The sequence below is a fragment of the Pseudophryne corroboree genome (assembly GCF_028390025.1).
Source record: "Pseudophryne corroboree isolate aPseCor3 chromosome 3 unlocalized genomic scaffold, aPseCor3.hap2 SUPER_3_unloc_20, whole genome shotgun sequence".
Classification (NCBI taxonomy): domain Eukaryota; kingdom Metazoa; phylum Chordata; class Amphibia; order Anura; family Myobatrachidae; genus Pseudophryne; species Pseudophryne corroboree.
Genome location: NW_026967509.1, coordinates 1,646,046 through 1,665,573, shown reverse-complemented (window position 1 = coordinate 1,665,573; position 19,528 = coordinate 1,646,046). Strand labels below are relative to the sequence as shown.

General features: G+C 48.8%; 1 protein-coding gene across 1 annotated transcript; it reads left to right on the top strand.

Annotated features, from left to right (window-relative positions):
• Window positions 1-14,853: 14,853 nt before the first annotated feature.
• On the top strand, window positions 14,854-17,727 carry LOC134983678 (oocyte zinc finger protein XlCOF6-like). Its single transcript, XM_063949343.1, has one exon. The coding sequence runs from the start codon at window positions 14,882-14,884 to the stop codon at window positions 16,829-16,831; it is 1,950 nt and encodes a 649-aa protein (XP_063805413.1). The 5' UTR covers window positions 14,854-14,881; the 3' UTR covers window positions 16,832-17,727.
• The last annotated feature ends 1,801 nt before the right edge of the window (window positions 17,728-19,528 follow it).

The following is a 19,528-nucleotide window of genomic DNA, read 5'->3' as shown; positions in this document are numbered from 1 at the left end:
ACTGATGGGTGCAGGGCGCTGGGGGGGGGGGGGGCGCCCTGGGCTGCAATTAGAGTACTTTGACTTTGGCAAACAACACATAATATAGCCTAATAAGCTATATATGTGTAAAAATCCCCTGCCATAATACACTTATGAGAGCGGGAGAAGTCAGCCGAAAAAGGGGCGGGCCTATCTCCCTCAGCACACTGGCGCCATTTTCTCTTTACAGTGCAGCTGGAAGACAGCTCTCCAGGCTCTCCCCTGCAGCTTCCAGGCTCAAAGGGTTAAAAAGAGAGGGGGGGCACTACATTTATGCGCAAACTGTATATAAAAAGCAGCTATAGGGATAAATCACGTTCTGTTAGTGTAACTCCCTGATTAAATAGCGCTGTAGTGTGTGCTGGCATACTCTCTCTTTGTCTCCCCAAAGGACTTTGTGGGGTCCTGTCCTCAGTCAGAGCATTCCCTGTGTGTGTGCGGTGTGTCGGTACGGCTGTGTCGACTTGTTTGATGAGGAGACTTATGTGGAGGCGGAGCAGGTGCCGATAAATGTGATGTCACCCCCTGCAGGGCCGACACCAGAGTGGGTGGATATGTGGAAGGTGTTAACCGACAGTGTCAACTCCTTACATAAAAAGCTGGATGACGTAACAGCCGTGGGACAGCCGGCTTCTCAGCCGGCGCCTGCCCAGGCGTCTCAAAGGCCATCAGGGGCTCAAAAACGCCCGCTACCTCAGATGGCAGACACAGATGTCGACACGGAGTCTGACTCCAGTGTCGACGAGGTTGAGACATATACACAATCCACTAGGGGCATCCGTTGCATGATTTCGGCAATGAAAAATGTGTTACACATTTCTGACATTAACCCAAGTACCACTAAAAAGGGGTTTTATGTTTGGGGAGAAAAAGCAGCCAGTGTTTTGTACCCCCATCAGATGAGTTGAATGGAGTGTGTGAAGAAGCGTGGGGTTCCCCCAATAAGAAACTGGTAATTTCTAAAAAGTTACTGATGGCGTACCCTTTCCCGCCAGAGGATAGGTCACGTTGGGAGATATCCCCTAGGGTGGATAAGGCGCTCACACGTTTGTCAAAAAAGGTGGCACTGCCGTCTCAGGATACGGCCACCTTGAAGGAGCCTGCTGATAGAAAGCAGGAGGCTATCCTGAAGTCTGTATATACACACTCAGGTACTATACTGAGACCTGCAATTGCCTTAGTATGGGTGGTCTGATACCCTGTAAGATAATATTGTTACCCTCGACAGGGATATTATTTTGCTAACCATAGAGCATATTAAAGACGTCGTCTTATATATGAGGGATGCACAGAGGGATATTTGCCGGCTGGCATCCAGATTTAATGCAATGTCCATTTCTGCCAGGAGGGTATTAGGGACCCGGCAGTGGACAGGTGATGCTGATTCTAAAAGGCACATGGAGATTCTGCCTTATAAGGGTGAGGAATTGTTTGGGGATGGTCTCTCGGACCTCCTATCCACAGCAACAGCTGGGAAGTAAAAAGTTTTACCTCAGTTCCCTCACAGCCTAAGAAAGCACCGTATTATCAGAAACAGTCTTTTTGGCCACAGAAAAGCAAGCGGGTCAAAGGCGCTTCCTTTCTGCACAGAGGCAAGGGAAGAGGGAAAAAGATGCACCAGACAGCCAGTTCCCAGGATCAAAAATCTTCCCCCGCTTCCTCTAAGTCCACCCCATGACGCTGGGGCTCTACAGGCGGAGCCAGGTGCGGTGGGGGCGCGTCTCCGGAACTTCAGCGACCGGTGGGCTCGCTCGCAGGTGGATCCCTGGGTTCTGCAAGTAGTATCACAGGGATACAAGCTGAAGTTCGAGGCGACTCCCCCTCACCGTTACCTCAAATCAGCCTTACCTGCTGCCCTCGGAGAAAGGGAGGTAGTACTGGCGGCAATTCACAAGCTGTATCTTCAGCAGGTGATAATCAAGGTACCCCTCCTTCAACAGGGACGGGGTTACTATGCCACAATGTTTGTGGTACCGAAACCAGAGGGTTCGGTGAGATCCTTTCTAAATTTAAAATCCTTGAACATTTATATAAAAAAGTTCAAGTTCAAGATGGAATCGCTCAGAGCGGTTATTGCAAGCCTGGAAGAGGGGGATTTTATGGTGTCATTGGACATCAAGGATGCTTACCTGCATGTCCCCAATTATCCACCCCACCAGGAGTACCTCAGGTTTGTGGTACAGGAATGTCATTACCAATTCCAGACGCTGCCGTTTGGTTTGTCCAAGGCACCGAGGGTATTTACCAAGGTAATGGCCGAAATGATGATGCTCCTCCGAAAGAAGGGAGTCATGATTATTCCGTACTTGGACGATCTCCTTATAAAGGCGAGGTCCAAAGAGCAGTTGCTAGTCAGCGTAGACCTATCTCAGGAAGTGCTACATCAGCACGGCTGGATTCTGAATATCCCAAAGTCGCAGCTGATTCCTGCGATGCGTCTGCTGTTCTTGGGCATGATTCTGGACACAGAACAGAAGAAGATATTTCTCCTGGTGGAGAAGGCCCAGGAATTATCATCTCTGGTCAGGGACCTCCTGAAACCAAAGCAGGTGTCGGTGCATCACTGCACGCGAGTCCTGGGAAAGATGGTAGCTTCTTACGAAGCAATTCCCTTCGGCAGATTCCATGCAAGGATCTTCCAGTGGGATCTGTTGGACAAGTGGTCCGGATCGCATCTCCAGATGCATGGGTTAATCGCCCTGTTCCCGAGGGCCAGGGTGTCTCTGCTGTGGTGGCTGCAGAGTGCTCCTCTGCTCGAAGGCCGCAGATTCGGCATACAGGACTTGGTTGGGGGGCAGTCACCCAGGGAAGAAACTTCCAAGGACAATGGTCGAGTCAGGAAACTTCCCTACACATAAATATTCTGGAACTAAGTGCCGTTTACAACGCCCTGAGTCAAGCAGAACCCCTGCTTCAAAACCAAACGGTTCTGATTCAGTCAGACAACATCACAGCGGTCGCCCATGTAAACCGCCAGGGCGGCACAAGAAGCAGGGTGGCAATGGCAGAAGCCACAAGGATTCTTCGATGGGCGGAGAATCACGTGATAGCACTGTCAGCAGTGTTCATTCCGGGAGTGGACAACTGGGAAGCAGACTTCCTCAGCAGGCACGACCTCCACCCGGGAGAGTGGGGGCTTCATCCAGAAGTCTTCCAGCTGATTGTGAACCGTTGGAAACGGCCACAGGTGGACATGATGGCGTCCCGCCTCAACAAAAAGCTAAAAAGATATTGCGCCAGGTCAAGGGACCCTCAGGCAATAGCTGTGGACGCTCTAGTGACACTGTGGGTGTACCAGTCGGTTTATGTGTTCCTTCCTCTCACCCTCATACCCAAGGTACTGAGGATAATAAGGAGAGGAGTAAGAACTATACTCATTGTTCCGGATTGGCCAAGAAGAGCTTGGTACCCAGAACTTCAAGAAATGGTCTCAGAGGACCCATGGCCTCTGCCGCTCAGACGGGACCTGCTGCTGCAGGGGCCCTGTCTGTTCCAAGACTTACCGCGGCTGCGTTTGACGGCATGGCAGTTGAACGTATCCTAAAGGAAAAGGGCATTCCGGAGGAAGTCATTCCTACCCTGATTAAAGCTACGAAGGAGGTGACCGCAAAACATTATCACCGCATATGGCGGAAATATGTTGCTTGGTGTGAGGCCAGGAAGGCACCAACGGAGGAATTTCAGCTGGGTCGATTTCTGCACTTCCTACAGTCAGGGGTGACTATGGGCCTCAAATTGGGTTCCATTAACGCCTGTCGTTCCTGGGTATGATTCTGAATACAGAATTACGGAGAGTTTTTCTTCCAGTGGAAAAGGCTCTGGAAATACAGAACATGGTAAAACAGATTCTGAAACCGGCAAAAGTGTCAGTTCTTCAATGCACTCGATTGCTGGGCAAGATGGTGGTGGCCTACGAAGCCATTCCGTATGGCAGGTTCCATGCCAGGGGTGCTTCAGTGGGACCTGTTGGACAGGTGGTCCGGGTCTCACCTGGACATGCACCGGAAAATACTCCTATCTTCCAGGACCAGGATCTTCTTTCTGTGGTGGCTGCACAGTTCTCACCTTCTGGAGGGACGCAGGTTCGGGATTCAGGATTGGATCCTGGTAACCACAGATACAAGTCTCCGAGGCTGGGGAGCAGTCACACAGGGGTGAAACTTTCAGGGAAAATGGTCAAGCCAGGAAGCTTGTCTGCACATAAACATTCTGGAATTAAGGGCCATTTACAACGGCATTCTGCAAACGGAACATCTTCGCGGTCTGCCCGTCTTGATTCAATCAGACAACATAACAGCAGTGGCGTACGTAAACCGCCAGAGCGGAACAAATTTCAGCCTTATCAATTTTCTTTCAGAAAGAATTGCCCTACCTTCCGGAAGTTCAGACCTTCGTCGGGCGTGCTGCACATCCAACCTCCATTTGGGCCCCCAGTGGAACCATGGGATCTTAATGTGGTGTTTCAGTTCCTGCAATCTCCTTGGTTTGAACCTTTACGTAAGGTTGAGTTAAAATTCCTTACTTGGAAAGTAGTCATGTTGTTGGCCTTGGCGTCATAAAGGTGAGTTTCTGAATTGGCGGCTTTGTCTCACAAAAGACCCTATTTAATCTTCCATGCTGATAGAGCGGAGTTGAGAACTCATCAGCAATTTCTACCAAAAGTGGTTTCTTCATTTCACGTAAACCAGCCTATTGTGGTGCCAGTGGCTACTGATGCCTTGGCGGAATCGAAGTCTCAATGTGGTCAGAGCTTTGAAAATCTATGTCGCCAGAACGGTGCAGATTAGGAAAACAGAGGCTCTGTTTGTCCTGTGTGCTCACAACAAGATTGGGACTCCTGCTTCCAAGCAGACTATTGCTCGCTGGATCTGTAATACGATTCAGCAGGCTCATTCTACGGCAGGGTTACCGTTACCGAAATCGGTGAAAGCTCATTCTACCAGAAAGGTGGACTCATTCTGGGCGGCTGCCCGAGGGGTTTCGGCATTACAACTTTGGCGAGCTGCTACTTGATCGGGTTCAAACACCTTTGTGAAGTTTTACAAGTTTGATACCCTGGCCGAGGAGGACCTCTTGTTTGATCAGTCGGTGCTGCAGAGTCATCTGCACTCTCCCGCCCATTCTAGAGCATTGGTATAAACCCCATGGTTTTGAAGCATCCCCAGATTCCTTTAGGACTTATGAGAAAATAGGATTTCTCTGACGTCCTAAGTGGATGCTGGGACTAAAGAAAGCTTTAGGACTAACTGGTGTGCACTGGCTCCTCCCACTATGACCCTCCTCCAGACCTCAGTTAGATTTTTGTGCCCGGCTGAGCTGGATGCACACTAGGTGGCTCTCCTGAGCCTGCTAGAAAGAAAGTTAGAATTAGGTTTTTTATTTTCAGTGAGATCTGCTGGCAACAGACTCACTGCTACGAGGGACTAAGGGGAGAAGAAGCGAACCTACCTGCTTGCAGCTAGCTTGGGCTTCTTAGGCTACTGGACACCATTCGCTCCAGAGGGATTGAACACAGGGCCCGACCTCGATCGTCCGGTCCCGGAGCCGCGCCGCCTTCCCTTACAGAGCCAGAAGCAAGAAGTGGTCCAGAAAATCGGCGGCAGAAGACTCTCAGTCTTCAACAAGGTAGCGCACAGCACTGCAGCTGTGCGCCATTGCTCCTCATGCACACCTCACACTCCGGTCACTGATGGGTGCAGGGCGCTGGGGGGAACGCCCTGAGCAGCAATAAGACACCTTGGCTGGCAAATATACACCATATATAGTCCAAAAGGCTATATAGGTGTAAATTAACCCCTGCCAGATTTCCAGAAAAAGCGGGAGAAAGTCCTCCGAAAAAGGGGCGGGGCTATCTCCCTCAGCACACTGGCGCCATTTTTCCCTCACAGCTCCGCTGGAAGGACGCTACCTGGCTCTCTCCCCTGCAGTCCTGCATACAAAAGGGTAAAAAAGAGAGGGGGGGCACTAAATTTAGGCGCAGTATATATTATATAAGCAGCTATAAGGGAAAAACACTCATTTATAGTGGGATCCCTGTGTTATATAGCGCTCTGGTGTGTGCTGGCATACTCTCTCTCTGTCTCCCCAAAGGGCTTTGTGGGGTCCTATCCTCTGTCAGAGCATTCCCTGTGTGTGTGCGGTGTGTCGGTACGGCTGTGTCGACATGTATGATGAGGAGGCTTACGTGGAGGCGGAGCAGATGCCTGTAAATGTGATGTCACCCCCTGCAGGGTCGACACCTGAGTGGATGAACTTATGGAAGGAATTACGTGAAAGTGTCAACTCCTTACATAAAAGGTTTGACGACATGGGACAGCCGGCTTCTCAGCCTGTGCCTGCCCAGCCGTCTCAAAAGCCATCAGGGGCTCTAAAACGCCCGCTACCTCAGATGGCAGACACAGATGTCGATACGGATACTGACTCCAGTGTCGACGACGATGAGACAAATGTAACTTCCAATAGGGCCACACGTTACATGATTGAGGCAATGAAAAATGTGTTGCACATTACTGATATTACCCCGGGTACCACAAAAAAGGGTATTATGTTTGGGGAGAAGAAACTACCAGTAGTTTTTCCCTCATCTGAGGAATTAAATGAAGTGTGTGAAGAAGCGTGGGCTTCGCCTTATAAAAAATTGGTAATTTCTAAAAGGTTACTAATGACGTACCCTTTCCCGCCAGAGCATAGATCACGTTGGAAAACACCCCCTAGGGTGGATAAAGCGCTCACACGCTTGTCAAAAAAGGTGGCAATACCGTCTCCGGATACGGCCGTCCTAAAGGAGCCTGCTGATAGGAAGCAGGAGGCGATCCTGAAGTCTGTATATACACACTCAGGTATTATACTGAGACCAGCTAATGCTTCAGCATGGATGTGCAGTGCTGCAGCTGCGTGGTCAGATTCCCTGTCGGAAAATATTGATACCTTAAACAGGGACACTATATTGCTAACCATAGAGCATATAAAAGATGCAGTCTTATACATGAGAGATGCACAGGGGGATATTTGCCGGCTGGCATCTAAAATAAGTGCAATGTCCATTTCTGCCAGGATGGGTTTATGGACCCGGCAGTGGACAGGTGATGCAGATTCAAAAAGGCACATGGAAGTTTTGCCTTACAAGGGTGAGGAGTTGTTCGGGGATGGTCTCTCTGACCTAGTTTCCACAGCAACAGCTGGGAAATCAGCATTTTTACCCCAGGTTCCCTCACAGCCAAAGAAAGCACCGTATTATCAGGTACAGTCCTTTCGGCCCCATAAGGGCAAGCGGGTTAAGGGCGCGTCCTTTCTGCCCAAAGGCAGAGGTAGGGGGAAAAAGCTGCAACATACAGTTCCCAAGAGCAAAAGTCCTCCCCCGCTTCCGCCATGTCCGCCGCATGACGCTGGGGCTCCACAGGCGGAGCCAGGTGCGGTGGGGGCCCGTCTCAGAAACTTCAGCGATCAGTGGGCTCGCTCACAGGTGGATCCCTGGATCTTTCAAGTAGTATCTCTGGGGTACAAGCTGGAATTCGAGACGTCTCCCCCCCGACGTTTCTTAAAATCTGCCTTACCAACGACTCCCTCAGACAGGGAGGCTGTGTTAGAGGCAATACACAAGCTGTATTCCCAGCAGGTGATTGTCAAGGTGCCCCTCCTTCAACAAGGACGGGGTTACTATTCCACAATGTTTGTGGTACCGAAACCGGACGGTTCGGTCAGACCTATTTTAAATTTGAAATCCTTGAACACGTATATAAAAAGATGCTAGTTCAAGATGGAATCGCTCAGGGCGGTTATTTCAAGCCTGGAGGAAGGGGATTACATGGTATCACTGGACATCAAGGATGCTTACCTGCATGTCCCCATTTACCATCCTCACCAGGAGTACCTCAGATTTGTGGTACAGGATTGTCATTACCAATTCCAGACGTTGCCATTCGGTCGGTCCACGGCACCGAGGGTATTTACCAAGGTAATGGCCGAAATGATGATACTCCTTCGAAAAAAGGGAGTTTTAATTATCCCGTACTTGGACGATCTCCTGATAAGGGCGAGGTCCAGGGAGCAGTTGTTGATCGGGGTAGCACTATCTCAGGAAGTGCTACAACAGCACGGTTGGATTCTCAATATTCCAAAGTCACAGCTGGTACCTACGACACGTCTACTGTTCCTGGGGATGGTTTTGGACACGGACCAGAAAAAAGTGTTTCTCCCGGAGGAGAAAGCCAAGAAGCTGTCATCTCTAGTCAGAGGCCTCCTGAAACCAAGACAGGTGTCGGTGCATCACTGCACGCGAGTCCTGGGAAAGATGGTAGCTTCCTACGAAGCAATTCCATTCGGCAGGTTCCATGCAAGAACTTTTCAGTGGGACCTGTTGGACAAGTGGTCCGGATCGCATCTTCAGATGCATCAGTTGATAACCCTGTCTCCAAGGACCAGGGTGTCTCTGCTGTGGTGGCTGCAGAGTGCTCATCTTCTAGAGGGCCGCAGATTCGGCATACAGGACTGGATCCTGGTGACCACGGATGCCAGCCTTCGAGGCTGGGGGGCAGTCACACAGGGAAGAAACTTCCAAGGGCTGTGGTCAAGTCAGGAGACTTCCCTACACATAAATATCCTGGAACTAAGGGCCATCTACAATGCCCTAAGTCAAGCAAGACCCCTGCTTCAGGACCAGCCGGTACTGATTCAGTCAGACAACATCACGGCGGTCGCCCATGTAAACCGACAGGGCGGCACGAAAGGCAGGATGGCGATGGCAGAAGCCACAAGGATTCTCCGTTGGGCGGAAAATCACGTGTTAGCACTGTCAGCAGTGTTCATTCCGGGAGTGGACAACTGGGAAGCAGACTTCCTCAGCAGGCACGACCTCCACCCGGGAGAGTGGGGACTTCATCCAGAAGTCTTCCAAATGATTGTAAATCGTTGGTAAAGGCCACAGGTGGACATGATGGCGTCCCGCCTCAACAAAAAGCTAAAAAGATATTGCGCCAGGTCAAGGGACCCTCAGGCGATAGCTGTGGACGCTCTAGTGACACCGTGGGTGTACCAGTCGGTTTATGTGTTCCCTCCTCTTCCTCTCATACCAAAGGTACTGAGAATAATACGAAGGAGAGGAGTAAGAACTATACTCGTGGTTCCGGATTGGCCAAGAAGAGCTTGGTACCCAGAACTGCAAGAGATGATATCAGAGGACCCTTGGCCTCTGCCGCTCAGACAGGACCTGCTGCAGCAGGGGCCCTGTCTGTCCCAAGACTTACCGCGGCTGCGTTTGACGGCATGGCGTTTGAACACCGGATCCTAAAGGAAAAAGGGCATTCCGGAGGAAGTCATTCCTACGCTGATTAAAGCTAGGAAGGATGTTACAGTAAAACATTATCACCGCATATGGCGAAAATATGTGGCTTGGTGTGAGGCCAGGAAGGCCCCAACGGAGGAATTTCACCTGGGTCGATTCCTGCACTTCTTACAGTCAGGGGTGACTATGGGCCTAAAATTGGGTTCCATTAAGGTCCAAATTTCGGCTCTGTCGATTTTCTTCCAGAAAGAACTGGCTTCACTGCCTGAAGTTCAGACTTTTGTTAAGGGAGTGCTGCATATTCAGCCCCCTTTTGTTCCCCCTGTGGCACCTTGGGATCTCAACGTGGTGTTGAGTTTTCTGAAGTCACATTGGTTCAAGCCACTTAAGACCGTGGATTTGAAATATCTAACGTGGAAAGTGGTCATGCTGTTGGCCTTGGCTCGGCCAGGCGTGTGTCAGAATTGGCGGCTTTGTCGTGTAAAAGCCCTTATCTGATTTTCCATATGGATAGGGCAGAATTGAGGACTCGTCCCTAGTTTCTCCCTAAGGTGGTATCTGCGTTTCACATGAACCAACCTATTGTGGTGCCTGCGGCTACTAGGGACTTGGAGGACTCCAAATTACTGGACGTAGTCAGGGCCTTGAAAATATATGTTTCCAGGATGGCTGGAGTCAGGAAAACTGACTCGCTATTTATCCTGTATGCACCCAACAAGCTGGGTGCTCCTGCTTCGAAGCAGACTATTGCTCACTGGATATGTAACACAATTCAGCTTGCGCATTCTGCGGCTGGACTGCCGCATCCTAAATCTGTAAAAGCCCATTCCACGAGGAAGGTGGGCTCTTCTTGGGCGGCTGCCCGAGGGGTCTCGGCTTTGCAACTTTGCCGAGCAGCTACTTGGTTGGGGTCAAATACGTTTGCAAGATTCTACAAGTTTGACACCCTGGCTGAGGAGGACCTAGAGTTCGCTCATTCGGTGCTGCAGAGTCATCCGCACTCTCCCGCCCGTTTGGGAGCTTTGGTATAATCCCCATGGTCCTTACGGAGTCCCAGCATCCACTTAGGACGTCAGAGAAAACAAGATTTTACTCACCGGTAAATCTATTTCTCGTAGTCCGTAGTGGATGCTGGGCGCCCATCCCAAGTGCGGATTGTCTGCAATACTTGTATATAGTTATTGTTAAACTAACGGGTTATTGTTGAGAAGCCATCTATTGAGAGGCTTCGTTGTTTTCATACTGTTAACTGGGTATAGTATCACGAGTTGTACGGTGTGATTGGTGTGGCTGGTATGAGTCTTACCCGGGATTCAAAATCCTTCCTAAATTGTGTCAGCTCTTCCGGGCACAGTATCCTAACTGGGGTCTGGAGGAGGGTCATAGTGGGAGGAGCCAGTGCACACCAGTTAGTCCTAAAGCTTTCTTTAGTTTGTGCCCAGTCTCCTGCGGAGCCGCTAATCCCCATGGTCCTTACGGAGTCCCAGCATCCACTACGGACTACGAGAAATAGATTTAGCGGTGAGTAAAATCTTATTTTTAATACCTACCGGTTACAGACCCAGTCTCTACAGCTACTGCTGGAAAATCGTCATTTTTACCTTATGTTCCCCCAAAACATAAGAAAACGCATCATCAAATGCAGTCCTTTCGGCCCAATAGATACCGAAGAGGAAGATGCTCTGCCTTCCATGCTGCTAGAGGCAGGGAAAGAGGTAAAAGAAACCCAGGCTTCTCTGCCTCCCAAGAACAGAAGTCCTCCCCGGCTTCTGCCAAGTCCACCGCATGACGCTGGGGTTTCCCTGCGGGAGTCCTCGCCGGTTGGGGCACGTCTCAAGCTCTTCAGCCAGGTCTGGGTTTGCTCGGGCCTGGAACCTTGGATTTTAAAAATTGTGTCAGAAGGGTACAAACTAGAATTTTAAGACGTTCCCCCTCGCCGATTTTTAAAATCAGCCTTGCCAGCTTCTCTGACCGGCAGAGAGGTAGTGTGCGACACAATACAAAAATTGTGTCAGAACCAGGTCATTATCACGGTTCCCCTGCGCAACAGGGACAAGGCTTTTATTCCAGCTTATTCGTGGTTCCGAAGTCGGACGGCTCGGTCAGACCGATCCTCAACCTTAAATACCTAAATTTCTTTCTGCAGAAATTCAAATTCAAGATGGAGTCTCTCAGAGCAGTGATCTCCAGTCTGGAGGAAGGGGACTTTATGGTCTCCTTAGACATAAAGGATGACTACCTACATGTTCCCATTTATCCTCCTCATCAGGTCTTCCTGCGCTTTGCGGTTCAGGATTGTCATTACCAATTTCAGACGTTGCCGTTTGGGCTGTCCATGGCTCCGAGGATTTTCACCAAAGTGATGGCGGAGATGATGATTCTTCTTCGCATGCAAGGTGTCATGATTATCTCATACTTGGACGATCTCCTGATGAAAGCCAGATGCAGGGACAAGTTGTTACAGAACATTGCACTGTCCCTGAAGGTGTTGCAACAACATGGCTGGCTCCTCAACCTGCTGAAATCTCAGTTGATCCCTACGACCCGCCTGTCGTTTCTGGGGATGAATCTGGACACAGAACTACAGAGAGTTTTTCTTCCGGAAGAAAAAGCTCGGGAACAAATCTTAAAACCAACCAGAGTGTCAATACATCAATGCACTCGCTTGCTGGGAAAGATGGTGGCGGCCTACGAGGCCATTCAGTTTGGCAGATTCCATGCCAGAGTATTCCAGTGGGACCTGTTGGACAAGTGGTCCGGTTCCCACCTACACATGCAACGGACGATAGTCCTGTCCTCAAAGACAAGAATATCACTGCTGTGGTGGCTGCACAGTTCCCACCTCATCGAGGGACGCAGGTTCGGTATTCAGGATTGGATTCTAGTGACCACGGATGCAAGTCCCCGGGGTTGGGGTGCAAGGAAGATGGTCAAGTCAGGAGACTTGTCTCCACATAAACGTTCTGGAATTAAGGGCGATTTACAACGGCCTTCTACAAACGGAACGCCTTCTTCAAAGTCGACCCGTCCTCATCCAGTCAGAGAATGTAACAGCAGTAACTTACATCAACAGCCAGGGCGGAACAAAAAGCAGAGCAGCAATGGCAGAAGCCACAAGGATTCTCCGTTGGACGGAGAAACATCTAAGCGCTCTGTCAGCTATCTTTATTCCAGGAGTGGATAACTGGAAAGCAGACTTCCTCAGCAGACACGATCTCCATCCAGGAGAGTGGGGACTTCATCCAGAAGTCTTCACAGAAGTGACAAGTCGCTGGGGTACTCCCCAAGTAGAGATGATGGCGTCTCGTCTCAACAAGAAACTCCAAAATTAGGGACCCTCAAGCCATAGCGGTGGACGCTCTGGTGACACCGTGGGTGTTTCAGTCGGTATGTGTTCCCTCCACTTCCTCTCATTCCGAGAGTGTTAAAAATTATAAGAAGAAAAAAGGTTCCGACGATCCTCATTGTTCCAGATTGGCCAAGGAGGGCTTGGTATCCCGATCTTCAGGATTTACGCATAGGAAATCCCTGGCTGCTTCCTCTAAGAGAGGACCTGTTACAGCAGGGGCCGTGTCAGTATCAAGATTTACTGCGGCTACGTTTGACGGCATGGCGGTTGAATGCCAGATTCTAGCCCAGAAGGGAATTCCCAGTGAAGTCATTCCCACTCTTATTCAGGCTAGAAAGGATGTTACGGCAAAACACTATCACCACATTTGGAGGAAATATATTTCCTGGTGCGAGTCCAAGAAGGCTCCTGCGGATATTTTTTAACTTGGACGTTTTCTCCACTTTTTACAAGCTGGAGTGGATGCGGGCCTTAAATTAGGATCCATTAAAGTACAGATTTCTGCATTGTCAGTTTTCTTTCAGAAACAATTGGCCTCACTTCCTGAGGTGCAAACGTTTGCAAAAGGGGTGTTACACATCCAACCTCCTTTTGTGCCTCCTGTGGCACCTTGGGACCTTAACGTGATGTTACAGTTCCTTCAATCTCACTGGTTTGAACCTTTTTCAAAAGGTGGATTTGAAGTTCCTCACTTGGAAAGTGGTAATTTTATTGGCCTTAGCATCTGCACGGCGGGTGTCCGAATTGGCGGCCTAGTCTCACAAGAGCCCTTATTTGATCTTCCATGAAGATAGAGCAGAGTTGAGAACTCGTCAACAGTTTCTGCCGAAGGTGGTTTCTTCTTTTCATATAAACCAACCTAATGTCCGTCTCCCTCGGCACAGTTCCTATAACTGAGGTCTGGAGGAGGGGCATAGAGGGATGAGCCAGTTCACGCCCTTATTAAAGTCTTAAAGTGCCCATTTCTCCTGCGGATCCTGTCTATACCCCATGGTTCTATTGATGACCCCAGCATCCTCTACGGACTCAGAGAAAAGGATTTACTGGTAGGTATTAAAATCCTATTATTTATTAGTGCGCAAGCAGGACAGCATTTTCTCTTCTTTGGTGTTTTATTATTACAACCATGTCACCTCTAGTAATCCCACATGAGCGTCCATGTCACCTCTAGTAATCCCACACGAGCGTCCATGTCTCCTCCAGTAATCCCACACGAGCGTCCATGTCACCTCTAGTAATCCCACATGAGCGTCCATGTCTCCTCCAGTAATCCCACACGAGCGTCCATGTCACCTCTAGTAATCCCACATGAGCGCCCGTGTCACCTCTAGTAATCCCACACGAGCTTCCATGTCACCTCTAGTAATCCCACGTGAGCGTCCATGTCACCTCTAGTAATCCCACATGAGCGTCCATGTCACCTCTAGTAATCCCACATGAGCGCCCGTGTCACCTCTAGTAATCCCACATGAGCGTCCATGTCTCCTCCAGTAATCCCACACGAGCGTCCATGTCACCTCTAGTAATCCCACATGAGCGGCCATGTCACCTCCAGTAATCCCACACGAGCGTCCTTGTCACCTCTAGTAATCCCACACGAGCTTCCATGTCTCCTCCAGTAATCCCACATGAGCATCTGTCTCACCTCTACTAATCCCACATGAGCGGCCATGTCACCTCTAGTAATCCCACATGAGCATCAGTGACACCTCTAGTAATCCCACATGAGCGTCCATGTCACCTCTAGTAATCCCACATGAGCGTCCATGTCACCTCTAGTAATCCCACACGAGCTTCCATGTCACCTCTAGTAATCCCACATGAGCGTCCATGTCACCTCTAGTAATCCCACATGAGCGGCCATGTCTCCTCCAGTAATCCCACACGAGCGTCCTTGTCACCTCTAGTAATCCCACATGAGCATCAGTGTCACCTCTAGTAATCCCACATGAGCGTCCATGTCACCTCTAGGAATCCCACATAAGCGTCCATGTCGCCTCTAGTAATCCCACATGAGCGTTCAGTGTTGATCAAGCTCCAGTCTAAGCATCCTATCTTTTTTTTTTTTTATACACATAAAAGCAATGATTACAGGTAAACCATGTCAGTTATAGAATTATATATTGTATCCTCTAACACCCTGGGTCTTGTCTACTCATTTTATATTTCCATAATGTATTTTATTTCCAGCAGATGGACACACAAGCAGAAATATCTCAGAAGGACATCTAATGGTATCCCAGGATTCTGAAATAACAGATAATGACAGTAGACAGGATTCTCCAGGAGATAACCCCATTATCCCAATTATACATCCAGCTCTATCAGCTGATCCCCCTGATCCTGGGAAATGTTCTCCTGATCACTCTGATATTGGTGCATCTGTTACAGCTCTGACAGTAGATACAGAGTTTCCCTGTTCTGTAGATGCCAAATGTTTTACACAGAACACAAAGCGTATTACCCATCATCCAGCTAAGGCAGGTGAGAGGCCACTGATATGTTCTGAATGTGGGAAATGTTTTGCATGCAACTCAAATCTTGCTACACATCAGAGAAGTCACTCAGGTGAGAAGCTGTTTTCCTGTTCTGAGTGTGGGAAATGTTTTGCATTTAAATCAGTTCTTGTTACACATCAGAGAAGTCACACAGGTGAGAAGCCGTTTTCCTGTTCTGAGTGTGGGAAATGTTTTACACAGAAATCAGGTCTTGTTACACATCAGAGTAGTCACACAGGTGAGAAGCCGTATTCCTGTTCTGAGTGTGGGAAATGTTTCACACAGAAATCAGCTCTTGTTACACATCAGAGTAGTCACACAGGTGAGAAGCCATTTTCCTGTTCTGAGTGTAGGAAATGTTTTCCACGGAAATCAGCTCTTGTTGCACATCAGAGAAGTCACACAGGTGAGAAGCCGTTTTCCTGTTCTGAGTGTGGGAAATGTTTCGCATTTAAATCAGTTCTTGTTACACATCAGAGAAGTCACACAGGTGAGAAGCCGTTTTCCTGTTCTGAGTGTGGGAAATGTTTTACACAGAAATCAGCTCTTGTTACACATCAGAGTAGTCACACAGGTGAGAAGCCATTTTCCTGTTCTGAGTGTAGGAAATGTTTTCCACGGAAATCAGCTCTTGTTGCACATCAGAGAAATCACTCAGGTGAGAAGCCGTTTTCCTGTTCTGAGTGTGGGAAATGTTTCGCATTTAAATCAGTTCTTGTTACACATCAGAGAAGTCACTCAGGTGAGAAGCCGTTTTCCTGTTCTGAGTGTGGGAAATGTTTCGCATTTAAATCAGTTCTTGGTAGACATCAGAGAAGTCACACAGGTGAGAAGCCGTATTCCTGTTCTGAGTGTGGGAAATGTTTTGCATTCAAATCACATTTTGATATTCATCAGCATACTCACACAGTTGAGAAGCCGTATTCCTGTTCTGAGTGTAGGAAATGTTTTGCACGGAAATCAGATCTTGTTACACATCAGAGAAGTCACACAGGTGAGAAGCCGTTTTCCTGTTCTGAGTGTGGGAAATGTTTTGCATTCAAATCACATTTTGTTATTCATCAGCATACTCACACAGGTGAGAAGCCATTTCCATGTTCTGAGTGTGGGAAATGTTTTGCACGGAAATCAGATCTTGTTAAACATCAGAGAAGTCACACAGGTGAGAAGCCGTATTCCTGTTCTGAGTGTGGGAAATGTTTTACACAGAAATCAGTTCTTGTTACACATCAGAGTAGTCACACAGGTGAGAAGCCATTTTCCTGTTCTGAGTGTAGGAAATGTTTTCCACGGAAATCAGATCTTGTTGCACATCAGAGAAGTCACACAGGTGAGAGGCCATTTCCATGTTATGAGTGTGGGAAATGTTTTACACATAAATCAGCTCTTGTTAGACATCAGAGAAATCACACAGGTGAGAAGCCATACTTCTGTTCTGAGTGTGGGAAATGTTTTGCACGGAACTCACATCTTGTTCTACATCAGAGAAGTCATACAGGTGAGAAGCCGTATTCCTGTTCTGTGTGTGGGAAATGTTTTGCATATAAATCAAATCTTGTTACACATCAGAGGAGTCACACAGGTGAAAAGCCATTTTCATGCTGTGAGAGAAATAAATCCGCTCTTGTTGAACATATTAGACATTACCCAAATACGGAACCATTTACATCTTCTGGAGTATAATTATCACTGTCATGCAATGTTCCTCAAGGGTCAACCTTATCTCCTATGCTTTATGCAATATAAATGCTACCACTGGGTGATATAATCAGACGTCTTGGCCTGGTCTACCACTGCTATGCAGATGACTTGCTTTTTGCTCCATGTACTGAGAACCTAATACCAATCCTAAATGGTTGTCTAGCTGAGCGCCATGGGTGGATGATGCCAGTTGGCTGTGACTCAGTCTTTGTGAAACATAATAGAAGCTCACCAACAAAGGACAAGACTTTACCAACCATCTGGATTTATGCTTTGGTGTACAGAATTGAAAATACTGAACATGTGCTGAATCTTTGTGTTGTCCTGGTATGTGGCTGACACAGACATCAGGTATCTGCCACATACAAATCCTCATTCTTCCATCTGTGGACCATAGCCAGAATCAAGCACTTGATTCCCTCAGAAGTTCATAGACTACTGCAATGCCATCTACCTGGGTCTCCCAGCAAAAGAATTACAGAGCTTGCAGCTAGTACAGAATGCAGCAGCAAAGCTGTTACCTAACCAGCCCGTTCCTGCCGCATAACACCAATTCTCTACTCCCTTCACCGGCTGCCTGTAAGATGACAAATCTATTTCATAATTGGCTAACTGACCTTCCCAGCCCAACATTACATGGTCCAAGGTACTAGAAGCAGCTTCTGCCTCCTTACTGCCCTGCTTGCTTGCTACTACAGATAAAGGACTGTTACCAGCAGTACCAAGAATCTCCTGTCATTCATTTATGGGTTGAATGTTTAGCTTTGTAGCCCTGACCATGGAACTCACTGCCTTGCACAGTCCAAGAGGCCTGCACTCTAGAGACCTTCACAAGCAGACTGATGACTGTTACTCACGCTTTTCATTAATGTACCTCTATTTCTCATACGTCCTAGAGAATGCTGGGGATTCCAAAAGGACCATGGGGTATAGACGCATCCGCAGGAGCTTGGGCACACTGTAAAGACTTAAACTGGGTGTGAACTGGCTCCTCCCTCTATGCCCCTCCTCCAGACCTCAGTTAGACTTTGTGCCCAGGAGTGATGGGTCACACACTAGGGGAGCTCTACTGAGTTTCTCTGAAAGACTTTATGTTAGGTTTTTTATTTTCAGGGAGACCTGCTGGCTACAGGCTCCCTGCAGTGTGGGACTGAGGGGAGAGAAGCAGGACCTACTTCTGTGAGTTTCAAGGCTCTGCTTCTCAGCTACTGGACACCATTAGCTCCAGAGGGTTCGATCACTTGGTGTGCCTAGCTGCTTGTTCCCGGAGCCGCGCCGTCACCCCCTCACAGAAGCCAGAAGAAAGAAGTCGGGTGAGTATTGGAAGAAAAGAAGACTTCAGACGGCAGAAGACTTCAGTAATGGAAGTACAGTGGTAGTGCTGCTCTTCATGCTCCCACACACCAACGGCACTCACAGGGTGCAGGGCGCTGGGGGGGGAGCGCCCTGGGCGCATGTTACTGGTCTGCTTAATGTGAACAACTGGAAAAAAAAAAAAGCATTTAGGTGCCGAGGCACCGTGGTTCATCCCCCGCCAGTATACTTTAATTATTTCCCCGCCACCGCTTATACGGGTGCAGGGCACGCGGGGGGGAGCGCCCTGGGCAGCGAGTCAGTTTTAACAGTTCTTACTCTCGCTGCCGGGGGCTCCGTATACAGACCCCGTCGGCCGCCATGAGGTACAGGGCGCCGGGATGTGGTGGCGCCCGGGGCAGCATAGATAGTTAGAGCTCCTGGGCGCCGCACACGGGGACCCACCTGAGAGCGGCAGGTGCGCGATGCGCCGGAACTCCCGCTTCCCGAACGTTGTCTGGGGTGCACGGCGCGCAGGGGGGCGCCCTGAGCAGCATGGTGCTGAGTATATATATATATATATATATATATATACCCTATATTTAGTACTCGGCCTATTTTGGTTTTCAGATCCAGGGGGGCTATAGCGCGCCGAGAGGGGCGGAGCTTAGCCTCACACACTGAGTCAGCGCCATTTTTCCCTGCTGTCCCCGCCAAGAACAAACAGTGGGGAACGCAATGTTTGGACTGTGTTGCCCTCCCAGAGGTGTAATCTCCCTGTGTATAGGGTCCCCCGGCTCAATATAGGGTTTTATATATATATATATATATAATTAATTTTTTGTCGAGCGGGCTTAAGTGCGCCGGGAAGGGGCGGAGCTTAGACCTCACAGAGGGGTCAGCGCCATTTTCCAAAGTTCCCCACCGGGACTTGCTGTATACTAAGAAGGAAGGGGGACACAGAGTGTTTTAATGCTGTATGGGTGTCATACAGCATTAGGATTGATAATGGACGCAGAATCCTTGTTGTAATACATAAATACACTGTTTCCCTGTTTTATTTACTCACTATTGGTTAGTCGACGTGTGTCGACAGGTGTGAGGGCTTTGTCAAAGGCGCCTGTGGGGATAACTGTCGGTTTCGCCGGTACTTGATTCAAACAACTAAGTATTGACAGGTTACTTTTGTGTGCTTAAAAAAACAAGTAAACACACTAGGGGAGACACGGCGGTCGGTCGATGCCCTGTCGGCATCAACGGTAATGCCTGGCTAAAAGAATTAACAAGCTGTTATTGCCTGGTGCCTGTATTGGTATTTCTATATTTTGTTTATATATAAGTAGGGGGAGTGTTATTACAATTGTAGAGGTATGCTTCCCTCAGACC

Bases quoted from the DNA above. Each gene is read 5' to 3' on its own strand.
- LOC134983678 (XM_063949343.1), top strand. From the start codon at position 14,882: ATGGTATCCCAGGATTCTGAAATAACAGATAATGACAGTAGACAGGAT.